The 24,815-nt window shown below is 38.6% G+C and overlaps 1 protein-coding gene and 1 long non-coding RNA gene across 12 annotated transcripts in view; one reads left to right on the top strand and one right to left on the bottom strand.

The window, feature by feature from the left end:
- ZNF800 (zinc finger protein 800) overlaps positions 1-19,411 on the bottom strand; it is a 55,243-nt gene extending 35,832 nt beyond the window's left edge. For 3 of the 11 annotated variants that reach the window (XR_010999004.1, XR_010999003.1, XM_068189833.1), the window contains exons 1-5: positions 19,268-19,403; positions 18,560-18,670; positions 16,158-16,253; positions 12,716-12,859; positions 8,563-10,330 (exon numbers count right to left, since the gene is read on the bottom strand). Coding sequence is in view for 9 of the 11 variants with exons in the window: in XM_068189833.1 (XP_068045934.1) it covers positions 8,563-10,330; positions 12,716-12,859; positions 16,158-16,253; positions 18,560-18,620 (2,069 nt within the window). In the remaining 2 variants the exon portion in view is untranslated. Of the gene's footprint in view, positions 1-5,519; positions 7,183-8,562; positions 10,331-12,715; positions 12,860-16,157; positions 16,254-18,559; positions 18,671-18,994; positions 19,153-19,267 lie in introns of those variants that run through there. The other 8 variants (XM_068189830.1, XM_068189824.1, XM_068189829.1 and 5 more) reach the window with 6 other exon arrangements.
- LOC137473820 (uncharacterized) lies at positions 298-3,539 on the top strand. Its single transcript, XR_010999005.1, has 2 exons — positions 298-427; positions 3,159-3,539. It is a non-coding gene; the product is annotated as an uncharacterized lncRNA (long non-coding RNA).
- Positions 19,412-24,815: the final 5,404 nt, after the last annotated feature.

Below are 24,815 nucleotides of genomic sequence, written 5' to 3'. Positions count from 1 at the left end.
ATTTCAAATGTCACAACCTATGAACTGCTGACAGATATTAATGACTCATTCCTGTGTGAAAGGCCCAAGGCCGGCCTTTCCACAGTAACCTGCCTTGGCGTTTTGAATACGCCCCTCTCAGTCTGAGGTCGCGCTAGCAGCGAGGCCGAGCAGCGCTGCCCGCGGGTTTGCGGCCGGGCCCGGGCCGCTCCCGCCGCTGCCTGCTGCCGCCTGCCGGCAGCGCCGCCCCGCCGGCCCGGCACAGCCAGCCTCGCTCGGCCGGCGGGCGCAGCCCAGGCAGCAGCGGAAAGGCCTTTTCCGAAAACAGCTACGATACAAGCTGGAATCACCGATCTGCATTCCATTCTCCGAAAGTCGGAGCAGCAGCAGCTCAGGCGGCGCAGGGTGACTGCCCACCTCACCCCTTCCATCCCAGAAAAGGACCAAGGTGTGCTCCAGGCACTGCTGGGCTTCCTTGGCACTGACTCCCCGCTGATACTCTGGGGCTCCTTTCCTCAAAAGCCAGTGCAGACCTGTAAAACCTTATTCCTCACCAACCCTGAGCTGCTCCCACAGAAGGATTTTCTTTCTGCTCCTCTGCTTGCATTCACCACTCCAAAAATGAGATTTCTTCCAGGCCCAGGGCCTTCTGACTCCTCTTCCAAAGTCTCCCTGGTCCAGGGAAGAGAATACGGTATTATGGCAGTGTACAGTCACAGCCTAATAACTATAGCCCTACCGCCTCTCCTGTCCACACACAAAACACTTGCCCAAAGCCTTGCACTCTTTATACCAAGGCAAAGACAAGGATTGTTTTTTAAGGCAGTGAATGCCGTCGGAATTACCCTGTTCCCCTCACATGCACCTAGTATAAAGCAGTTCAAAACAAAAGCACCAGCCTCAAGTGCTTTCATGAGTCTTGCTATAGTTACCTTCTTACTCTTATTAATTTTATTTATTGATTCATTGTTTTTTGCTGCAAAGTTAGAAAGTGTAGCTCCAAAGGCAATAAGCCCCTTCCGAGCAGAGAAGCCAAGATTTGGTAATGATTTGAATTTAGTTACATGTTACTTTCAACCTCTCCAAACAGTTTAATAACTAAGGAGAAAACAATCCAAGAGCACCAAACTGCAAATGAAAAAGAAGAAGAAGGAAAAAAAACAACACAAGAGGAAAATAAACACTTCACTTCTAATTCAGGTACACAGAAATAGTGAGAAAATAGAGCTGGACAGGGCCTTGAAGTTCTCGAGCCATTTATCAGGTGCCTAGTGTGGGGAGAGAAATATTACTTCTGCCACTTTTTTCTCTAATCTATTTTCAAAGGCATAAATATATTGTTCCTGCCTGGATCTCTTCTTGTCTTTTCAAAAATCACCCTCTAGAAGACTCCATAACCAAAAATCTGAATGCCCAAATCAGTGGTGTTTGGATCACCTCATCCTCCAGGAAAACAAACAAACAAACAAAAAAAAAAAAAAAAAAAAAAAAAAAAAAAAAAAAAAAAAACCCACACAAAACCAAAAAAAAAAAACCACACCTGGCCCAACACTATCAAGTGCCAAGTGTTTTTAAAGCAGCTTTTAAGACAGAAACAAATAAAAAATTCTACTTCAAAAATTAGGGGTTTAAAGAAGCTAACATGATAAGCACATAGATAATTCAGGATAATTCAACCACAGCCAAACAGTAAAATACTAAAAATTGAACTGGGAACTACACAGTGGGTAATAATGACAGCAAGCACCTTCCACAAGGGAAGAGACTTTTTATGAAAGAATAAGATAATTGTCTTGTAGCTGTGCTAATGTAGCTATCAAAGTGACATAGTTTTATCCTTTCCTTCTTGAACAGAACCTGATTCACATATTAAGCCTTACCCCCTCAAAAATGTTTAAAAATGTATTAGGAATTCTACTACTTTTGGATTATATTGCCCTGTGTTATACTGGTGTAGGCAAACAATCTTACTAAGGTGAGAAAATTAGCTCTTAGATACAAAAACATTTTTTTCTGCTTTTCAAGACACAGAATTATCTTAGTCTGTTACCAGTCTTGTTTAGAAGCCAAGAATGGTAATAGTCTGCTGGCCATTTCCAGTCCTTGTGGGTCAGTCCACAGCTGTACAGGCACTCAGTTTCAAAGGCCTCCTCCACACTTCTCAGTACGTTTCTCCAAGTTGAAATTTCTTTCTGAAAGTCACAGTCAAAGCACAACTGAGTACCTGACTGCATTGCTGTGATCAGTTACTTGCCTTAACATTTACAGAGAGAAAACGAGGAAAGTAAAACATCCTACCACTGCACCCAGATAAGGTAACTGTAAACTGAAAGACAGCTGGCTGAAAATAACTCTTCAAAGTGGAATACCTCCAGTATCACCTTGAAAAGCAGAAAAGCAAATTCTGGAGTTAAAATCATGAAATAATGATAACTAAACAGTAACTCCGAGTAGCAAATGCCAAATTAAGTACAATTTATGAGGTGTTTGCATGTTGTTAAACTGCAAAAACAATGACCTGTACAAACTGAACTGATTCCAACCCAAGCTTCAGGACATTAATGACACTTAAGAAAACAGTCCCTTCAATCTCTTCAGTGTCAAACACCATTTTTACAATGCCTAATTTGTTCACATATACAAGTGATCCTTGAGGAAGCAAATGACAATATTTATGTAGAGAGATTTAATATAAGAGACCAGAGTCACAATCTGTTCACTTCTGAGGAGGTCAACAAAGTCACACACCTTGTTTTCCTCGCTTATACTAATGGGGACAAGTACTCTGAAACAGCACAGACACCCGATCCTAAGCTTTGTAAACCAGCCAGCACCTAATGTACTACCAGTCTGACACCATGCAGAGAAATGTCTCACTGAATTAGGAAAGCCCTTACCACTTTTATACCTGAGACAAATTATTGATCTCCTTATCTGCCAATATCATGAATGTATTTTTGATAGAAAATGCAGCTTTACACACTTAAAGGATGATGCAACTATCTTAGGCTTGTTCATTCTTAGGTAGTTGTTTCTTCAAAGAGACAGTAGCAGTTGAAATTTACATGTATGTTGTGAAGGAAGCTGATTACAATTTACACATCCATCTCAGTCTAAGATTCACCCCACCTGCCTTGCCACAAGACAGTAACTTCAAAAAATCCTTTTGTTTGCTGCAGAAAGTCACAAGCTGAGAACTGTAAAACCACAACATCCTGGAGAAGAAAACATCTGAGCAACAGAGTGAAAAAAATGTAAGCATGTACACATAAGATCTGCTTCAAACACCAGACTGCACTTTTTAGTCTCTGCTCTGCCACCGGGCCCACTCAGCCCTTTCAGATAACATCAACAGCTGTGGAAGATCATCAAAGCAGACTGTTTTTCCCCTAATAAAGGAACTGACTCTCAGGCTCAAAGCATGTAAGTAATGTGAAAGAGCAAATAAATCCAGCTCAGCCAAGAGAGCTGAACCAGCTAGCACTGGAAAGGCTTGTGCTGAGAACACAGACCAGGTACATTCAAGTTGCCTTAGATTAAAACAGCATCAAAACAAAAAACATATCAGTGTTATCAGATGGCGCGGATTATTGACACAGAGAACCTCAATCCTATCTATAACTGAGGCAAGACCACCATAAAATCTTCTTCTGAAGAGTAATAGTAGAGCAAGATGAAAAAGCACATTCTCCTCACCCATCCAACTTTGAAACAACCATGGCAGTACTGTTCCTCGCAATGCAGTGAAACAATACATAGTTTCATCTGTTTTGCAGAAAAATGTATTTGGTCCACGTGCTATAAAAGGCTCAGGTGATCTTCATTTCCCAATAAATCTTCCAAAGTCAATGATATTGTTTCCTAATTTGAGACATTATTTCAAGTATACAACATTTCTATTAAGATTACCGGTATCTTGATAATACCCAAAGGGATGAATAAACCCAAACCAGCTTTTCAAATTACATTGCACCTTGTGTCTATGAAATTACTACTTTAAGACTGTAACTGATGGATACTGTAAAGCAAGCTACTTAAAAAAGAGAACTAAAGCTTTGCCTCTGTTGCCCTTTTCAAGATGAGCAGAGAACCTTTATACCCAGCGAGCAGTCCCTCTTGCAAGTCTCCTCATTAGTACAAACACCACAGCTTCTCCATTAATAAAATCATTGAGGCCCCGTTCTTCTCCAAACAACACACTGCTCTACCTTTGGTTAACAAACTGCTGTATTTCACTATTCAGCAAAAGGGAATTATGCAAAATACCTACCACCCACAGTTCTTTCACCCACCCCTCAAAACTGACCTCATTTTCTAAGTACTTCAAGCACCTGAACAATTACACAAATCCTTCACACAGTAGATTTAAGTTCATACCAAGAATCCGATCAAAAACAAATGGTGATAATGACCATCAACTATCTAAGCTAGATTTCTTTATTCTCCCACAAAACTGAGGAAACCAAGCACTACAAGGACTTCAAGCCTAACATTTCATACATTTTAGTCAGAATTCTAACATTTCAGATAGAAAAGGGATGTAAAACATAAAACCAGAAATCACTAAAAATAAAGACAAAAATAAAAATAAAAAAAAACAGGAAGACCATCAACCTCAGCTGAGAGACATTTAAAGAAAAGATGATTCTGACATATGCCAGCATATTAGACTTTAGCAAACCTGATGCCACCATATCAGTGAGATTCCCTTGTTGGTAAATGAGAGTTCATGTCTCTGAAAGCTAGTCCCTCAAGCCTTAGCATTAGGAGACATGTATCACTTAACATTAAAAAAAACAAAAAAAAAGACAGACTTGCATACAAAATGTTTAGATAATCCCAAAGGTCTTCTGTAAATTATCTCACATTCACTCTAAATAAAAATCTCTTTTAACAAGACTCAACATTAATTCTGAAGGTCCACCAAAGATGCCCAAACCAATGTGCTCCATAAATGATGCAAGACTGCATCTTAATTAAAAAACTCATATTCAGTGTGCTGGTGAGCAGAAAGCATACCTTTGATACAGGAGTAACTTCATCTTCACATATTTCAAGATGCAGATAACACACTTACCAGAACAGACAGCAGAAACCGCAAGGATAAATTGAGAAATGAACAGTTATTCTCTCCCTATGCTTGCATTTTAATTACCCAATCTTAATCTGCAGGCATTCAGGAACATAACTTAAAATGCACTTACATTAATAGCCTAATGTCTTCTTTTATAAAACAATAAACAATGGTTATGGCCGTTCCTTTTTATATCCAACCATGCAGCCATCAATGTTATTTCCAATGGAAAACTAGGTAATCCTATTTTCTTAAAAAAAAAAAAACCTCATCATAGCCTATCTTCTTCAGTATTTTGTTCTAAAAGGGTAACAGCAACAGGAGTTCCTCAGTTAAGGAAGAGATTCCTTTACAAGGAACAAAAGGCCAATATGAACAGTGTTTGCCAAAAATACAGCAAGAGTTGACCACCAGTGTGAAGTGCTCACTCCACAAGTGCCAAATTTTTAATTAAAAAAAAAAAAACATTTATTACAACAGAATATTACAAAGAACTAGCTTCAATGATCAACAAATAAAACTTTACAAAATGCAAACAATGTAATTTCCGACTGTGGAGTGACAGATATCCCAAGTTTACAAACACAACATCTTTCTGTTTATGCCCACTTAAAAATCATTTCCAGTCTGCTTTATTCTCCATCAAATACAGTACATTTATCCAAACAAAAGCATGTACATTCAACATAGAACATCTTGAGCAAAGCTACAATCTTAGTTCCCATTCACAGTATTTTTAGTGCAATGCACTAACAGGGCCAAATAGTTCTCTATCCATAAAAGTATTTTTACTTCTGATCTTGTGATCAACATTTAGATATATTTTATACAAAAAAGTATATATGAACACGAGGCACCTCCCTAAGAAAGGGAGTGAACCGATATAAAAAACATGGTATTTCTTCTGATGTACAATACCTTTCAAATTGTAGCAATTTGACACAAATCACTAAACAAAACATTTTCTAAAAGGTAAAAAATAAAAAATAAAAAAAACAAACAAAAAACTCCAAACAACAAAAAAAAAAAAAAACCGAAACAAAACCCATGCCTGCCAAGAACTTCATAATGGTAGGCATGCAACTGTTTTACTACAATCTTGATTAAAAGGTTAAAGAAAAGGTATCTAAACATTTTCCAATTACACAAAGTCAAGTGTTACCCATAGTGGTCATTTACGATTTTGAGAGAAAATATATTTTGAGTTTCTCCCAAACTATCCTCCCTTTTTATTAATATTTAATGAGATAAGCTATCATTATAAGTGGTTGTGCACAGATTGTCTATAATACATCAGCAAATATTCACTACCTTCATATTAACATTAGTGTGTTGATCTTTCAAAAATAAACTGAAAAAATAAACTGCAACTATCATTAAAGTGCTTGTGTATAATTTTTTTTTAAAATTAAAGAATAGAGGAATGTGGATATTCTTGTAAACTTTCTAGATGTTTACAAAGTTTTCCTATCAACCACATATGGAAACAATATGGAGGTCTTTGAAGCAACTTCAGCACAGTGAAATTCAGAATGTCCTTGAACTGGGAAATTAGTCAACATGAACAAACTGAATTTATGGCAAATACTAAAAATTAGTAGAATTCAGCCAATAAACACTACATTGTTTGCTCTTATACATTCATTTGTAATAAATTTAAAACAATATATAATACAACAGTTACCAAAGTAGGATATCACATCAAAGTTTGAGCTGTCCATCAATTAGCACTGCCAGGGAGGACCAGTATGCACGATGAGTTTTCTGAAGATTTCCTAAATGAGGAAAATCCACCTTCTTCCAAAGCTGCTGCTCATTAACTTGTCTCTGGTATACTCTTTTTCAACTTCAGGAACTTTGTTCTATACTGGGTCGAACTACAACTACATAGAGATAACTACTCATTTAGAAGCATGTGCATTTCACTTCAACTACTTCAGTGTTTTGGGAAGTGGTACTGTCCTACAAGCAGTCAAAATGATTATTAATATAGTAAGGAAAAAAAAAAAAGCTTATGAAAGTATTTCCTCCTTATAGTACCATTATCAAGAATTAGCAGTTCCACCAACAAACTAAAGTCTTTTTCATTCAAATGAACTTCAAACTTTCCGAACATCACTTGAACCTATCTGAAGAGAAATGGGAATAAATTAGTACTTTGAGTTTACCCATATAATTCTGTTTTAAACTACACAACATAAATAACTTATAAGGTTAAATTTTTAATTCTTATTCAAAATGCAGAAGTCACTCCCCCTCTAGAATTTAGCATAATTCAGGGTTCAACTCAGTTAATTTCTAAAGTTCTGCCTAATTTGGTCAGAATTTATTAGAAAGTCACAAAGGACCATATCACAATTTAATATAACTAGGTGGTTATTCACTGTGAAAGCTGAACTTAAATCAAATCACCTCCCAGAAAATATTGTTTCAGAGTTGAAACATAGAACAAGGCACATACACTTTGCTTTCTTTTTACCAAATATGCTAGAAAGATGATTCTGAATAAGGATGTTAAAAACTCCTAAAATTGTCACTACAGTCTCTCTTCATCATATTTTTTGTACAATCCCCAACCTTTAGCCATCAGTTGGTCAGTTTGAAATACAAAGTGACTGCACACAAATATTTTCTTCTTAAAAGGTCCTCTAAAATTAGGCCATGGCAAGGCCTATGGAAAACTGAGTATCTACAAATACAACCCCTCCAAGTGTAAAAAATTCCAAGAGCACCACATAAGCAAAAGTTTAGAAAATTCTAGGGCAGGCTTCAATACATATCAAGGCTTAAAGCAAAACTTTGATAAGATTTGAACAATTTAGAAAACTAAATGACCACAAGTCTCCAAACCTGGGCTTATATAAATAAGCATTAAAAGAATAGACTTATAAATTTGATGACTACAAAGGTATTTGCAGACACCTAACCCATAATGATTTTAAATCAAAGCAATTAAGCAACCAAATTACATTTAAAAAACCTGTTCTATGCACTTTTGTTGACAGTGTGTTGGCAATACACATTAAAATAAAAATTTAAATTCACAAATGCTAATTCCAGTAAGTTCATAGAGATTTTTTCTGTTATCAGCTTTTACTTTAGTACTTTTAGTACTTCTTCAAGTGATCACAGCAAAGTTAATTAATTAAGTTATTCAAACCAAACAAAAATGTTACTTTTTAAAAATTACTATTTTAAAAATGTAATATTAGCCTTATTACAACAGCTGCCTTAAGACAGTTTAAAGAGTTGACTTAGTACAGTTTAATCTACATTCCAACTTTCTACAATGACAAATTTAGATTTTAACTCTTTTCCAAAATGCTAAAAAAAAAAGGAACAAATTTGACATCTAATTTTGCATTTAAGCCACTAAACCATAAAATCTATGGGAAAATAGGTTTTCAGCAATAACTCAACAACAGCAAAAGAAATGCAGTAGTATTGTTGTTGTTTTTTTTTTTTTAATTTAAAAAAAAAAGAACAAAAGACTTTTTCTTTTTCCTCACCAGACAACAGCTTTAGATCTTGTACTTCTGCCTTTGGTTTTACTTTCTTCAGGTGAATGAGATATGTTTGCTTTGTGGGTTTTCTTATGATGTTCTAGAAAAGCTTTTCTGGCAAATGCTTTCCCACATTTACTGCATCGGTGCAGAGAAAAGTTTTTTGTTACTTTTACTTCAATGCCAACATCAGCTCCTTCATACTTTTTATTGGGAGAATTAGAGGTGACATCCTGTTTTGAACCAATCTGTTTTGTTTCATCCTTCTGAGAGCCTCTTTTTGTCACCTTATTTAGAACAAGATCAATTGGCTTCTTTATTGCTCTTATTTCTAAACTTGCCGTTATTTTCCCAAGGTAGCGTGGTGACTTTTTATGAACCACAGTTATGTGTCTGATCACATCACGTTTGCGACGTGTTTCGTAAGAGCACAGTGGACACCTGTAGTATTTAACATAAATATTATTTCCATCTGTGTGTAATTCAATGTGTTTTGTTAAATTCTGTTTAGACGTAAATTGGCGCTTACAGAGTTTACAGTAAAGCTGCTTGAAGTCAAAGCCAGCTGAAAGTTTTGGCTTCCTGGTTTTTTGCTGGCCACCTGCACCAGATGCATTGGTTGATTTAGGGGTTGATTTAGTGGTTGATTTGCAGGTTGATTTAGTGGTTGATTTAGTGGTTGATTTAGTGGTTGATTTAGGGATTTCAGGGTCCTGTTTAACCTTATTTTTCTGTGCTGACGGTGTGTTCTTTTTCTCACTTGAATGATTTGTTCCCTTTAATTCATTCTGTGGAGAAAGCACAATGGAAGGGGGTGAAGGTTCTACAGAAGCTGCTGGTTCAACTTTCATTTCTGTGCCATTGGTAGTATTGTTGGGTCCTTTCTCTCTTTTAGAGCTCTTTCCAGAAAGAGTTATCTTGTGAACAATTTGCATATGCCTTTTCAGCATTATCTGTGAACTATATTTTCTCTTGCACAGAAGGCATTTGCATGCACTTAAATTGTATTCAGCCTTTGAAGACGACTTTTGTTTTCTGGTCTTAAAAGATTTTTTAGCAGAAACTGTATCCAAGAACAAAGGTTGCCCAGGCTTTGTAGCTATATCAGGAGTAATGGAATCCCTTCTTAATCCTCTATGAACTTCATCAAAATGCCTCCTTACATTGGCTTTTGTGGCAAATGATTTATAACACACAGGACAACTTCTACCTAATGTGACGAGAACATTCTTATTTCTTCCTTTTGCAGAGCACTGGTTTGGTTTCTTTTTTGTTTCTATATACTTCTTTAGTTCTTCCATCTTTTTTTTGTGTACTTTTCGAATGTGCCGGCGTACACTGCGTCTTGAATGAAATTCCTTCCTACAGAGGCAACAAATCAGCTGGTGGCCATAATCAGAATTATCCAGAGAGTCCAATTCAGGATTTACCGCAGGTGGCTGCTCTTCAGGAATAGATATCACCTTGTTTGTAACAGGATCAGCAGGAGGTAATTCTACAGTATCCCCAGCTGGGATTGAGGATGGAGCTGAAACAGTCTTGGGTTGCTCAGTGCTGGGTTCCTGGATCTGTACTGGAGCTTGATCAGGGGTATGGCTACTTTCTGTGTTCTCATCTGGGCTATCTGTCCTTGACACATATTGAAATACAGCATTTTGATTAGTTTCTATAGGTTCCAATGTAATGATATATTCTTGCTTATCTACCCTTGGATAGATTGCTTCAAGAAGGTCATTTATGGCTTGACTCTGCTTATCTTTTGTATCTGGGAGGTCTGTGAAAAGAGGAAAAGATATTTTTAATGATTTGGTAATTTCCAATTATTTAAATTTCAAAGTAGCTTTTACCCACTAAGTGAATTCAGTCTACAAATTTCCAAAAATCCTCTTTTGTACTCTCTGAACACTCAAAGGCTTTGAGTAATCATTGCAAGTTGCCTTTTTATTAAAAGCCAGCATCGGAAATAACTCTCCTGGCATGCTAATGTGAAAGCCACCTGAAGTAAAAATTTGTATGACTGGAATTAAGCTGGTCTTTAAAAAACTGTATCAATTGCAAGAATAACATCATTCGACTGAGCTTGTTCTGCAGGTGTGCAACCAAGCCTGAAGTATCATTAAAAACCGATTTTCCTACTGTGGGATACAGGCACTCTCAATAAAGGAACCTAATTCTGGAAATAAGCTCTTCTCTGTGAATTCTGAACAATCCTTACCAAAGAATGAAACAGCTGTGTAACCTGAGCATTGCATGAGGTAGATACAAGTAGGTAATATTTTAGAGGTCTCAGTAATACTCTCTTTTTAAATGCCAAATTAGTTCAGTGCTCTAGTTCCCAGTGTGACACTCAGAGCATCTGCAATGGCAAAACTAGAAAGCTGGTGTCCTACAGCAAAAAGGTGAGGCACTGAGATGACACAGTTCAAATTATTGTGGATAATTTTAAAGATGTGAGTCTTGGTAACAGCTAATTAAAAACCCACAGTCAGAGTTATTCCTTCCACACCCAGCAATATATGGAAAGTGTTAGTACAAAAAATAGGCTGTTTTGTTGCTCCAAAACCATTTTTAACACTGAATTTTTAACAGCTTTTATAGCAGTTTCAAATGCACCTATCTATATAGCTTTTACCAAGAGTAAAAAGTCCTTCCTATTTTATAGACCTTTTAAGACTACTTCATGATTATTTTGAGTGCATGGATTTTTCACAATGGTGTGCTGAACTTTTATTCCTGCCTCTTGTTCACTATCTTTTATTTATTGAAAAAACTCCCACTTAGTTCAATAACTATACTCAATTTTATATAAAGCACAAGTATTTATACAGTTTTATTCAGAGTGTGTAGTATTATTCCTTTTATTTGCACCTCTCATAGTGAACAGTGGAAGTTATCTTATTTGTATGTTACTTGCATGTTATTTCATATTAACATATGAAAGTTCATCAGAAAGTTAAATGAAGGCTAGAATGCCAGGAGCTGGACATTAAGTCTTTCCTCAGGGTAATCTTACTTTGCTTTGAAACTATTACATCTAAAGTCACATGCATTTCTAACTTTGCTTTGAAACTACGAGTCACCCCTTCTCACAGAGAAGCTCTGTGACTCTCTGACTGGCCAAGCAAGCTCATTTAAGGAAGGTGACAGTACCAGACTTTTCACCTTCTCCTTTCAGCTGGCACCATGTGTGAAAAGAAACATCAAAGTATATCTCTGTTTGTTCCTAATTTTTGAAATAATGAGGCAGGAAGGCATTACTCAGGAAAAAAAAAATCCTCACTGCACCTATATTGATCTAGTGAAGAGAACAAGATCATTAGCTTTACAATTTTTGAATGCTGACACATTTCCAAATTAATCAATTTTACTCAGATTAACAAAAAGTCATCACTGGAACGAGACTGTAATAAATTTCACTTTCCATAAAAAATACAGTTCTTAGCTTTTTCCTCATCATTTAAGCAACTTCTTTTAATAATAAAGCTTATTTTCCACAACAAAGATGTTCGGCTAGGCATGATCACATAGGATATGTTAAAGCAGCATACAGTGAAGTGAAGCAAGGGAAAAGAGACAGCATTATTTAAGCACAAATCCTTAAATAAAAGGGTAAACTTTTAGTCTGTGTTTCATACAGACTAAAACCAAAAGACTGCATCCATGACACAAGCACTGTATTCTCTCAGTAAAAGAGAATATTAAGGATATTGACCCAGGTCACCTCACAGGAGCAGCAGAAGTCCATCAGAGCTATGATGGCCTAAAAATTAATCACCCTGTCAGAGCCACTGTCTTCTGTGAGATTAGCTTCCCAGTCCTTTGACATGCTTTTGGTATCTTTCACAGTAAAGGACAGATGGGAAAGAAAAAGGGTAAGAAGGAATAAGAAGTGTTCAGAGTGGTGCTTAATTAAAAGGCTAGATGTATAAACCAGCTATCTAATTATGATATTGGCATGGCTCTTGGTTGTTAATTCATATAAAGTCATTGCTGTGGCTCCTTCAATAACATAAAAGTGATCTACATACGTTACTACAGAAATTTAGATCCACCTCATTTTTTTGCATTTTGTTTCAGTTATGTTTGTGTAAATGGTAATGAAAGATACATTTTTCAACTTCACATAGTTTTATTAAACACTTAAATTAATACTACTTACTATCATCCATCTGAAGACTTGGAGGACAATAAAACTTTTTATGAGTTATTAAATTTGGTAATCCTCTGAAGAGACTCCGGCACAATTTACACTCAAAAATGGTGTCCACATCTCTTAACAAGATATGTTTAAGTTGTTTCGTTCCTGTAATAAAATAAATATTACACTTATGGAAGGCTTTCTGTTCATCTCTTAATTCACATCATCACATGAAAGTGGAAACATTTTAGACCATGAATAATTACAACAGCATTTTATCTTTTGTTAGTGCTACTTCATTTGTAATGGAAGTTTATGATACATGCTCCAAATTTCACTATGAAGACTGAGATGAAAAAAAAACCCTCAAGGATTACACACATTACAGTTTACAGAGAAGGTGCAATGATTTACAATAAAAACCAACATCTAACATTAGGGAAGGGTTCTTACTACAGTATTTGGTTGCTGCAATACAATTGCCCAATAGGAAAGAATAAGCACGTAGAGCATTTAAAGAAGCCTGTAGTATTTTTTTTCTTTAGGGTTATCCTACAGTGCTAAGAAAACAAGACACATACATTTCACATAGAAATGGCACCTGGTAAGGCAAAAAACTAAAGCATTAAATAGACCAAAGAGAATAACTAACAGGTCAAGAAAGGTTACTACACTTAGATATCTAAGCCAAGTCCAAGACGATGACACTTAGGCGAGAGAGTAGAAATGTAGACATATTTTCAGCCTGAAGAAAGGAAAATACATACAACTTAAATCTGAAAGATTTATATTAAAACATTGAGAGTGTGATAAAATATGTCAGCTTCCCAGACTATTATGCATTGTATACAAAGATAGCATTGTTGAAGTATTCCAGCTCCTGTCATTTTTTCTACTCTTCAAACCTAGTCCTTCATTGCTCATCTCATGAAAGTTACCAATGTAAGGCCTAAAATTAGCAAAAGATTACTAAATGATGCTTACCCACACCAAATTATAAAGGAGCACTAATGAACCAAATTCAGCTATTTTACCTATCTTGATTTTTTTTAGAATTTAATTATTTAAAACTAATCAAAATCAAACAAGGAAAAATATAATGAAGCTGGACCACCAATAAATAATATCAAACACCTATGGAACAGAACAGCAAGACATTCTTCAAGCTGAACTACAAGGTCAATTGTTCTGTCACCTCATCACACTCCTCCTAAGAATTCCTTTCAAATTCCTTTCTCAGAGTCAAACTGCAGAACTATTTTCTAAATTACAATCTTTCAAGTATTAAAAATTTCATAATAGGCAATAGTTCTTCAATACAAATGGGCCTTACCAAGAAAACTTATTTCTTGGTGCAATAAGAGTACTACAAAGCTTTCTAAATCTGAGTTTCAGCAAAGCACAGTGTCTTCAACAGCTCCTTAAAAATGGTATTCAAATGTGACCATCCGAGGCTACCACAGTTCCTGTCCCCTCCTATGCCTTCCCAAGACATATCCACTGCTCTTTCTTTGAGTGTTACTAACTTCACCCTCATTTGACCTGCATTTTTACAAACAGACTACCGAGCTGTATTTATTACTATATATACTACTATATTTAGATATAGCAACAAATAAAAATTGTACAGAGTTCCCCCCAAAAGCAAGTTGTTTACTCTGATATCACCAACATTTGAATTTCTGCATATAAACAAAATCCAGCTGAACAAAACTGAAGATGCTCCATGTAGATAAAATTCCATGAAATTCCATGCTGTTCATGCATGCCCTAGCCACAAGCCTCATTTTCCAAAAAAAAAAAAAAAAAAAAAAAAAAAAAAAAAAAAAAAAAAAAAAAAAATCCTCCATTACTGCCCAGTCAAGGGACATACAGGTTCCTCATTCTCTCCTCTGTTATATTGGTATTCAGTCTCCTGTTCAGAACTGAAATGTTTTTTTTTCAATACAAATTACTGGATGAGATTAAAGGATTTATGACATACTGGAAAACATACTATATGACATGGCAGTTATTCTGACTTCAAATCATCCTTATGCATCTGTGAAACCTTTCATAGGTGGGAGTAAAGAAAAATAATTTGTCCTTTTGAAATAAACTACAGACATTCAGAAACTTCTCAAAATGGCAAAAAAAATTTAAGTTACTGAAGTCTTCTCTATTTTGTAGTTATATCTAATTGTATATTGAGATGGCAATGCAGGTGATACCTTGTCGAATTCTGATAGTATTTGTAAACGTTGATGCTAGAATACCATCACAGTCACAATAAATCGGTAGAGGACACCAGTCATAAATATCTCTATCAGAAATTCCAAAATTTATGAGTTTTGCAAGCATTTCTTTTTTAGGAAAAAAAAAATTCAAATTAACTTTTTATTCTTAATGCTTTGAATGACAGAAACTTTTGATAAAATTACTTAAACAGTTATGTATAATACTCTCTCTTAAATTTCTATTCCTTTACCACAAGAATCAAATACTCTCTTTCCATAATGAAATGTTGCTTGTTCAAAACCAGCCAGTAAAATCTCTAAGTGCTCTTGCCTTCTGTCCAACCTCCCTGATGCAGGTGACTGATGATATCAAAGTAAGCTATGCATTTAACACCTGCCAGTGAGGACGATCTGCAAGTAGCTCAGAGACAAAGTACCTGCAACTAGTTTGTGCTATTACCAGTAGCAGATTATTCCATTAATCTACTTCAAGCAAAAGAAGTCTGTCACGCACCTCTGAGGCCTCAAGCAAGCTAAAAAAGGTTACTAATGAATAATCACACATCCTGTTTTTGTATTAAGTTATTGAAACGCTAGTGGACAACTTAAATAGTATGCCCATTTACAAGACTCAGACCAGACATGCATCTCATTGCACAGCAGCAGTATTTTAATACACGACGCATTTCATACACTTAAAAGATCTACGGGACAAAATATCTAGAAACACATAGATAGTAGCACTAAAGACCATGAGTTGTGAAAGTAAGATGTTTCATTTGCCACATCAGAAGTGCAGAAACAGCTTGAAAACATTGAAGGTTTCAATCTTCCCTGGCATGCCTCCTCAAATGCTTAGCTGTTCTTTGCTACGTATTGTAACTCACAAAATTAATCAAGGAACAGCTTAAAAGTAATATGATGAAGGAATTTAAGATCTTCAAGATTAAGTTTTTTCTTCACCTCAGGAGTTTTATGATATACTCATTGATAATAGCAGCAGAAATTACACAAAGCAGAACAACAAACTTAAAAATTAAGGTTTTTGAAGGATAACTATACAGCAAGATCTGTATCTTCATTACCTTCTATGAAAACCCTTACTAAAAGGAATACCTAATCCCAAAAATCTACAAATATTTTGCAGATATGCCTAAAGTCAGGTGTTGGTTATTTTAATACACTGAATAAACATAATTCTTTTAACAAGGTAATGAACTTCTTAAGGGTGAGGCATGGTTTCCTACCTGATCGAAAACACTCAATGATTTGTTGAATACCAGATTTTGATGTTTGCAGAGGCTGCTGCAATAACGGAGGATCACCGGGTTCCAACAGATGCACTGAAATATATGAAAGTATAATAAGTCATTAGAAAACACTCAGGTAATTTTTGTAATTTAGGAATCTCCCATACATACATTAAACTAGCTAAAAAGAACAGCCAGGACTACAGTAAAAGTAGTCTCACTCTATAATTTTTACTTATATTGAATTAAAAAACAGTCAGCACAGAATTTTCCAGCTAGGATACCTTCTGACAGTTTGCTGTCATTTTGATCACTTTTTTTGTCTGTATTCAAAGCTTCATGTAAAAAACACAGAAACATATAAATATATAAAACCAAATTAACTCACTAGAAATGTCCATCAAGTAAAGTAATTCCCCAGAACAATCTACTTGACTCCCATTGTTAAAACTAAATGACTTGTAAAAAAGAGCATTTCCAAATACTGATTACCAGCATTACCAAATACGTCACAGCACACTATGTGACTTCAATGTTGCCAGTATGCACCTAAACATTGAAGCCAAATTTAAAGTAGCAATGATCAGAAAAAAAGCACAAGCAAAGCTACATAGGATATACCAAAAAAAAAACCTTTCATGTAACCATGAAAGCTACATTCAGTAAACTCTTCAGGCTCAAATAAACTTGTGAGAGAATACTTTATTTCTGATGTTTCTTTCCATATCATATTCTTTGCAAAAGCTATTGAAACTAAAACATATATTAATCAGAATTTTTAGCAATTCCAACATACAGTATTTATGCACATGAAAATTAATAGCACTCCATTGCTGTATATAGATATGGCAATTAAGCTTTGCCCAGAGGGAACCCAAATTTATAGGAATAAGAATACTTCTTGAAACATGCGTTTGCAAAATCTTTAGTTAGGTCTTTTATACTTTTTATTGATTGAACAGCCAGCCTTGCACTTCATAAACTGGCTCTCACCTTAACCATTTGGTTTGATTTTAATCCCATTATACAGTTTTCATTTCTAAATGTAGCACTGAGATCTCTAATAAATTTATTTTTAATAAAGGCCAGTTGAGGCATAGTATAAAACTATTTAGAGATAATAAGTGCAAAAAGACTACACAGGAATGTTGAGCTAAAAGGTTATAAATAAATTCTAGCTGAAAAGAACATCAGAAGACAAACCATTGTAAAAGAGGACAATAGAATGCACATTCCACCCAACTATCCTGGTCCCATAATATACTATTATAAATACAAACACATAACAACCATGACAAATCAGCTAATCATTTGGGGATCTCTAACACAATGGCATATTGTATTCTACTAGCCTAATCCCTACACCTCCAAATAAAACATTTTAGTTTCTATACAGTCTCTAATACGCATGCACAATACCAACTGACACCAACAGGAGTAACACAGGTGAAGCAGACCTAACACATCACTGTTAATTTGTCAGGCAAGAAAAATATTTTTGTTTTTTTAAAGCATTGGAATAACTCAAAACCATTTCATCGTCAACATAAAGTAATGTTTCTACTAACTGAACAATATTCACTCTCAAATTACATTTCACTAAAGAGGCATAATCAAAGTCACTCTGCTCACATTTTCGTCTGTTAATTCCCCAAACCGATGCCTTTCTTCTCAAAACAGAAGTGAAAGCATCCAAATAGCACCTTTCTTTCAAAAACATAAGTGAAAGCATCCAAATAAACTCCAAAATAAGGCCAAAAGAAACAATATAGCCTTCAAAAACATTAATTATAACAATAAGCAGAATCATTTCAAAAGCATCTATCAGGTTGGCCAAATCTTCGGAATATTCATTACAGTTTCCACTGATGGCATCTTTCACATCATTCAGGCATGGAATGTAAAGAATTGTTCTAGGACTTGGTGGAGTTTTTCTCCTCTGAGACTAATAGTTTCTATTTCACCAGAGTTCACCAGAGAAGACACAGTAAAAATATAAACAACAAATGCAAATGATTGCAAGAAATACCATTTTACAAAAAACCCCCCCAAAAAAACCAAAAAAAAACCAAAACAAACTTGAGAACACTGCACTTTTTGAAAACAAAATGATCAGTTGCTTTATACAAGTTATTCCCTTCCTCTGCTCACTGCACACAACGCCCATGTGGTGGCCTGAGGATTATCCCATATGCTGGAACTAAAATAGTCTCTTCCTGAAATGATTTTAAGGCGACAGTTCAAGGATACCAAAAAAAAAAATTTCCAAACAAAATTCAGAAACTTTTTATACCTAGAGCTGACACTAATGATACACATCTGCAGTCCGCTCAACAGTTTCTGCAAGCTTTTAATGAAGGAGACACGCAAAACAGCCGAAGCATCACACACCACTGTACCTGGGTCACAGCATCCATGGTGATGGTGGTCAGTCTGACAACACTTGTCCCTCAGAGGCATTTTCCGTGCGCACGACCTACTTTCCTTCTACATCCAGCAGCTGGGTTCTGCTAAAATAAGCAAATTAGCAGTCACCGCTGAAGCACAAGCGGCTCAGGAGCGCGCCAAGCCCGCACACCCACTTCCTAGGGCAGCACGGCCGGGCAGGCCGGAGGCAGCGGTACCCCTGGCGCAGGAGAAAGTTCCCATTGTTTTCGGCAGGTCGCACGACGCCCTCTGCAACGGCCGCGGAGAGCACGGCCCGGCTCCCGCCCCGCCGCCACCTGCGCCTCGGCCGGGGGAGAGCCCTAGGCCGCCGCCCTCCCCACCGAGCGCGGCTCGGCCGCACGGCCCCGCGCCCCCTCCGTGGCGGCGCCGCCGCGTTCCATCCCCACCTTGCAGCCTCGTCTCGCAGCCCTGCCGATGGGACGGCGTCCCTGGAGTCCCGTGGGGAAAGCCGCGTTCCCGACAGCCCGGGGCTGCAGCGCGCCCGCCGCCGGGCCGGGCGCTCCGCGGCGCTGCCGGAGCCGGAGCCGGAGCCGGAGCGGGGCGCGCCCGCCGCCCGCCGCGCGCAGCCGGGCGGGAGGGGCGCGCGGCCGCAGGTGACAGCGGGCGCCGACGCCGAGACGGGGCGGGCGCGACGGGCGGGTACCGCGGGCCGGCCCTACCTGGAGATGACGGGCTGCTTCTCCCTCCCCGAATTAAACTTTATTCGCCCCTGTCCCGCCAGAGCGGCGGCCGCTGACCCCGGAGCCGGATGGGCACCAGGGCAGGAAGTGACTGCGGTCCTGGCGGCGAGCGCCCGCCCAATACGCAGGCGCCGCGCTCGCCGCTCCCCGGCCGGGCCACACAGGTGCCGGGCGGTGGCCGAGGACGGGGCGGGGGCGGCCAGGGTGGCCCGGCCCGCGGCGTTGTGGCGGGACGCTGGAGGAGCCCCGGGCGCGCTGAGGCGCAGCGCGTGCTACGGGACCGGGCGGAGCGCGCGGCGGGAACCGGCGCCGTCTTTGTCCCGGCGGGGAGAAAGGCCCGCGCTGACCGCCGCGCACGCCCGTGATGCGCAGCGCCGCCCTAGGGCACCGGTGCCCGGACGCACGTGGGAGCAGCCAACATCCCTGGAGCTGGCATTTCTGCCCCCTTTCAGCCTGGTCTGCGCCATTACAGTGTAAAAAATATATGAACCAAACCACCAGTTGTTCTAGTAGACCTACCAAGGAAAAGGCTAGATTTATGTTCTGAACACTCGGAGGAAAAACTCGTGTTCTGAAAGAGAATTGTGTTATGTCTATGCCAAATGCCGGCCACAGGACGTCGGTGCAGTGAGTGGCAGGGCAGCCGGTGTCTCCAGACACGTTTCCATAGGGTCCTGTTTAGTCCTGTGCTGTCTTAGTGCCCTTCTGTAGGCACCTCGGGTTGTTGAATAGGTGATACTTGGCTTTTGCCACAGGAAAGGGTAAGATTAAGTCTTCATACACTTAAGGAACAATTTGTGCTGTTCAAGAAAAATCTGTAAGGTAATCTCAGGAGTAAGCACATCATCACGGGAAAAAATGCTTAGTGATGGTGCTAACACAAAAACAATCTGTGAAGCTTTGGCTTGTAATAGCGTCTCTTACTGGAGATAGGACTGATGGTTTGAGACAAAGTTCCAAGTCACTTTACAGTCGGTGCGACAGTAAGATGTCTCACACTTTCTCAAATGAGTCGTGGAGAGACCTTACCATCTGTGGCCATCAACTAGTCCACAATAATGTCTTCTTTTAAAGTATAGACGTTGATTTAATCAATAAGACTTATTTTTCCCAAACATGAGACCAAATTCAAACTCCATCAGTTGCATTTGGATTTTGGTTGATAAACTGGAAACCCCTTTAGTGTCAGAGAACAGTTCCAACAGCTGAGTGCCAAATACCATATTAACCCTGAAGTACAGCAGAAGACCATTGTCCTTTGTGTCAGACAGCCAAACACAGGTTGTTGTGTATGTCCAGAGGTGCTCTCACCTTGAGTTTAGCTACATCCTGAGCTCAGCTCTGTGTGTTTTAGACACACAGTGGAAGAGGCATAATCTTTGCAAGCCATGCAGCTGTGTTCAGCCCAGGTAGACAGCACTTGGATAGAACTGTAGAGCTCAATGAACACCGCTGTCTGCTCTAGTTCTGCACAACAGCCTATTGACTGTTGTACTTGTCCGAGAAGTATTGAACTCAGAGAATTAACATTTCCCACCTCCCAGGAGACATGGGAATCACAGTCAATGGTTTTACATTCTCACTGATAACACTGCGCTATGAATATTGAAATAGTAGGGTTACAGCAGGAAACTTTGCATATGGGACATTTACTAGGAACATTGGTAGCCTTGTCACCAATATAATTTTACTCAGTGATCAAAAAGTAAGAAAGGAAAAATCAACTGACAAATTCTAAACCATCAATGAAAATTTAGAATCTTTTGGCTGTATTTGGGGTTCTGTGTTTAGCCACTCTCAACAGAACTATTTTTTCTCCTTCTAATCCAATGAAAGTTTCTCTTTTTGCAGCCTATGGCCTATATTGTACTTGCATGGCAAGATTTTGGTTTTGACTGGCCTATATGAGTGGCTTGTCTGAGAAGCTTCTGGAAGCTTCCCTCATATTAATGCCAGCCAGCTCCAAGATGGACCCACCACTGGTCAAGGCTGAGTTAGTCATTGATGGTAGTAAAGCCTCTGTGATAACATGGTTAAGAAGAACTGTTTTAGAATTACTGCACAGAGGTAATTGTGGCCAGAGAAGAGTGAGAATATGTGAGAGAAACAGCCCTGCAGACATTAAAATCAGTGATGGAAGATGGGGCAAGAGGAGGTGCTCCAGGCACTGGGGCTGAGATTTCCCTGCAGCCTATGGTGCAGGCCATGGTGAGGCAGCTGTGCCCCTGCAGCCCATGGAGGACCATAGGGCAGAAGAGTTCCCTGGAGGACCCCACACCAGAGCAGGTGGATGTCCAGAGGAGTCTGTGACCCTGTGAGAAGCTCATCCTGGAGGAGGTTCCTGGCAGAACCTGTGGCCTGTGAAGAAAGGAGCCCACCCTAGAGCAGGTTTGCTGGCAGGACTTGTGATCACAGGGGGGACCCATGCTGGAACAGTTTGTTCCTGAAGGATTTCCCCTCTGTTGAAAAAAAGGACCCACACTGAAGCAATCCCCGAAGAGCTGCAGCTTGTGGGAAGGACTCCTCTCCCTGAGAAGAAAGCAGCAGCAGAAATAATGTGATGAACTGACCATAATAATAACCACCTTCCCCTGTGCACCACTGCTGGGGAGGAGGTAAAGATTTGGGAATGAAGTTAATTCCTGGAAGGAGGACGAAGTGGGGAAAATATGGTTTTAAAATTAATTTTATTTCTCATTATTCTACTCTGATTTTGATTGTGTTCAATTGATTTCTCCAAGCTGAGTCTGTTTTGCCCATGACAGTGACAGATCTCTCCCCATCCTTCTCTCAACTCATGAGATTTCATTATTTTTTCCCCTCTCCTGTCCAGCTGAGGGAAGGGATAGAATAGCTTTGGAGGGCAGCTGGCATCCAGACAATGCCAATGGCCATTCTTTCTTGTCCTTTTCTTATTCACCTCCAGAAAAGTGAAAAGTTCCTCCTTCTTAATAACCTCCATTCAGTGAAGCATTGGGATTATGCCCTCTCAATATTCTCTTCAAGATGAAGGTAAATGCCTTTAGCCTCTCTGTCACATGCTCCACCCTGGAACCACCTTGGTTACCTTCTTCTGGATACTTTTAATCTTCTAAGTATTCCTTGCATACTTGTGAGCCCAAACTGGACACAGTGTTGCAGATGTGGTTTCACAAATGGCAAGTAGAGAATAATTCTCTCCCTTCACCCGCTGTGATGTTGATGTGGCACAGTATAGTGGTTGGGCTTAATTACCCAAAGTTGCAGTGTTAATCCTCATTTCACTTTTTAACTGGGACCCAACAGGTTCTTTTTGTGGAGCTGCTGTCTCATTAGTCAGTCCTCAGCCTATACCAATGCTAGGGGAGTTTTGCCCTAGGTGCAAGGCTTTGCCCTGTCAGGATGTTCTCCAGCTTGTTGAAGGTGTCCTCACAGAGCAACCCTGTCCTCCAGTATGTCAGACACTCCCTGGTTTCAGCCACTCACTTCACCATAAAAGACCATGACATGGATTATACAAAATGTGCCTTTCTGCCTTCCCCCTCTCCAATTTTAGAAATTCAAATTAACATCAAGTTCTTTATTGCTGTATTTTTTGGGAGGTGGAAGTGTATCTGTTTGGAAGATGGCCAAACAGCATCTGAAATCTTATTCTATCTTAAACACATTTTCATAACTTTTGTGTTCCATAACTTTGTGTGAACTTTGTGTTTATAACTTAAGGAAGACCTTAAATGGGCACTGGTGCATGAATGTGTAAATCTTAGTAATTTAGCTGACCTTGTAACTTCTTTGTGGGTGGAAGACTCTAATCTGTATATTGCTGTTTAACGCCTCGTGGAGTTTACAATGGAACTAATTAGTAATATGGACAAACAACCACACCCAAATTTTGACCAGTCATCCAGTCATGTGCAAAGTGTCTCAGGGACTGATAAAAGCTGCCAGCACAGATCAGGTAGTTCCACCCGACCTGATCGGAGGTGCCTTCAGGAAGATGCTTGCAAAGTGGAGTCCTTTCAGCCAGTAGCCAGCCATTGAATAAGAGAAATTTGGATCAGGGTAGCAAAGATTCCAGTACAGCTCACTTCACAATACAGTGCTGCAGTTGTTCATCCAAGAAGTTAAACTGGAACCTAAATCCAGTTTGAGTTTCATTGTGTGTAAAAAGAACAAGCATATGATGTTGCCTGACTCTGAAAAATAGAATATTCCACTGTAAAATATGAACAGTAATTAAAATTTATAATAACTTTCTTTTTGTCTTATATAGATAAGATTCAATGAAAATGAAAAAGATTTTTAGAACAATACATTATTCTTCATACAATCCCTAATTAGCTTGTATCCAGGGAACATGGAAATTCACAGTGAAACAAGATACAATGTAAAATATACAGGATGCATTTGCATATAACAAAGGTAAGGATGAAAATACTTTTAATGCATTTCATGTAAATTCTAGGCATAAATATATATTATTAGGGGAGGGGGATTTGAGTTTAGCTTTCATTCTCTGGCCAATGTACTCAACATAACCATCAGGTTTTGAAGCAGAATCTTTATTCATTATCTTCTAGATGATGTGAAGCTGGTGAGAAGTTTTGAAATAAGTCTTGTGATATTTTTTAATTGTTTCTGGATTGTGAATATGGCTTTGAAAAACTCAACATTCAGAGCAATTTCTCTTAGTTACAGGATTGTGCTTTCAAAATATATGAAGTATTCTAGCAAGGAAGGTATACTTTTGGTAGAGGATATTGAAGTGTTATCTCAGCCAGTTGTGATAGTAGGTTTAGTATCCACTGAGAGGTTTTGCCTTGCCAAAGGGCTGGCAGTAACACCTGCTGAGATGCCTTGCCATCTGTTTATACAGCTAAGAACTGTAAGATTTGATTACTAAACTTTTCCTCATATGCTATGACCACTAACATTTTTTCTGTATTTGGGATGCATTTTGGATGAAGCACCTGGCTTCTCAGTCATTTTTTCTAGAAAAAAATAATTGTAAATTGGAATGAATTAATGCTGTGACACTGCACTGAACAGAGTTCATTTTTGCAGAGGTGAAGGTAAAGTTGCATTAACCCTGAAGGATCTCACATGTAATATGTGCTAATCAAGAAGTATCATAAATCATAGTCATAAAGTGTTTCACTGCAAATACAGATATTCCAGCATTCCTTAATATATCACTCTTCATCTATTTACTCATTTGATGTGGCTTCATGTAATGTCCTTGCTGAAAGCATCTCATGAAAACTGTATATTCAGAAAGTCCATGTTAAACAAATTAATAATTAATAATTATAACAAATTAAACATAGAAGCCTGAGAGAAATTCAGACTCCCTCAAGGACAGAGACACCCTGCAGAGAGACCTCAATGAATCAGAAAGATGGATAATCACCAACTGTATGAAGTTTAACAAGCGCAAGTGGCAGAATCTGCACCTGAGACGGGGCTATTCTGCTTGTGTGTGTGGGCTGGGGAGCAGGAGGCTGGAGAGCAGCGCCACAGAAAGAGACCTGGGGTCTTGGTCAATGCA

The sequence above is a fragment of the Anomalospiza imberbis genome, chromosome 5 (assembly GCF_031753505.1).
Source record: "Anomalospiza imberbis isolate Cuckoo-Finch-1a 21T00152 chromosome 5, ASM3175350v1, whole genome shotgun sequence".
Classification (NCBI taxonomy): domain Eukaryota; kingdom Metazoa; phylum Chordata; class Aves; order Passeriformes; family Viduidae; genus Anomalospiza; species Anomalospiza imberbis.
Note: the sequence above shows the minus strand (reverse complement) of the source record. Positions and strands in the feature narration are given on the sequence as shown.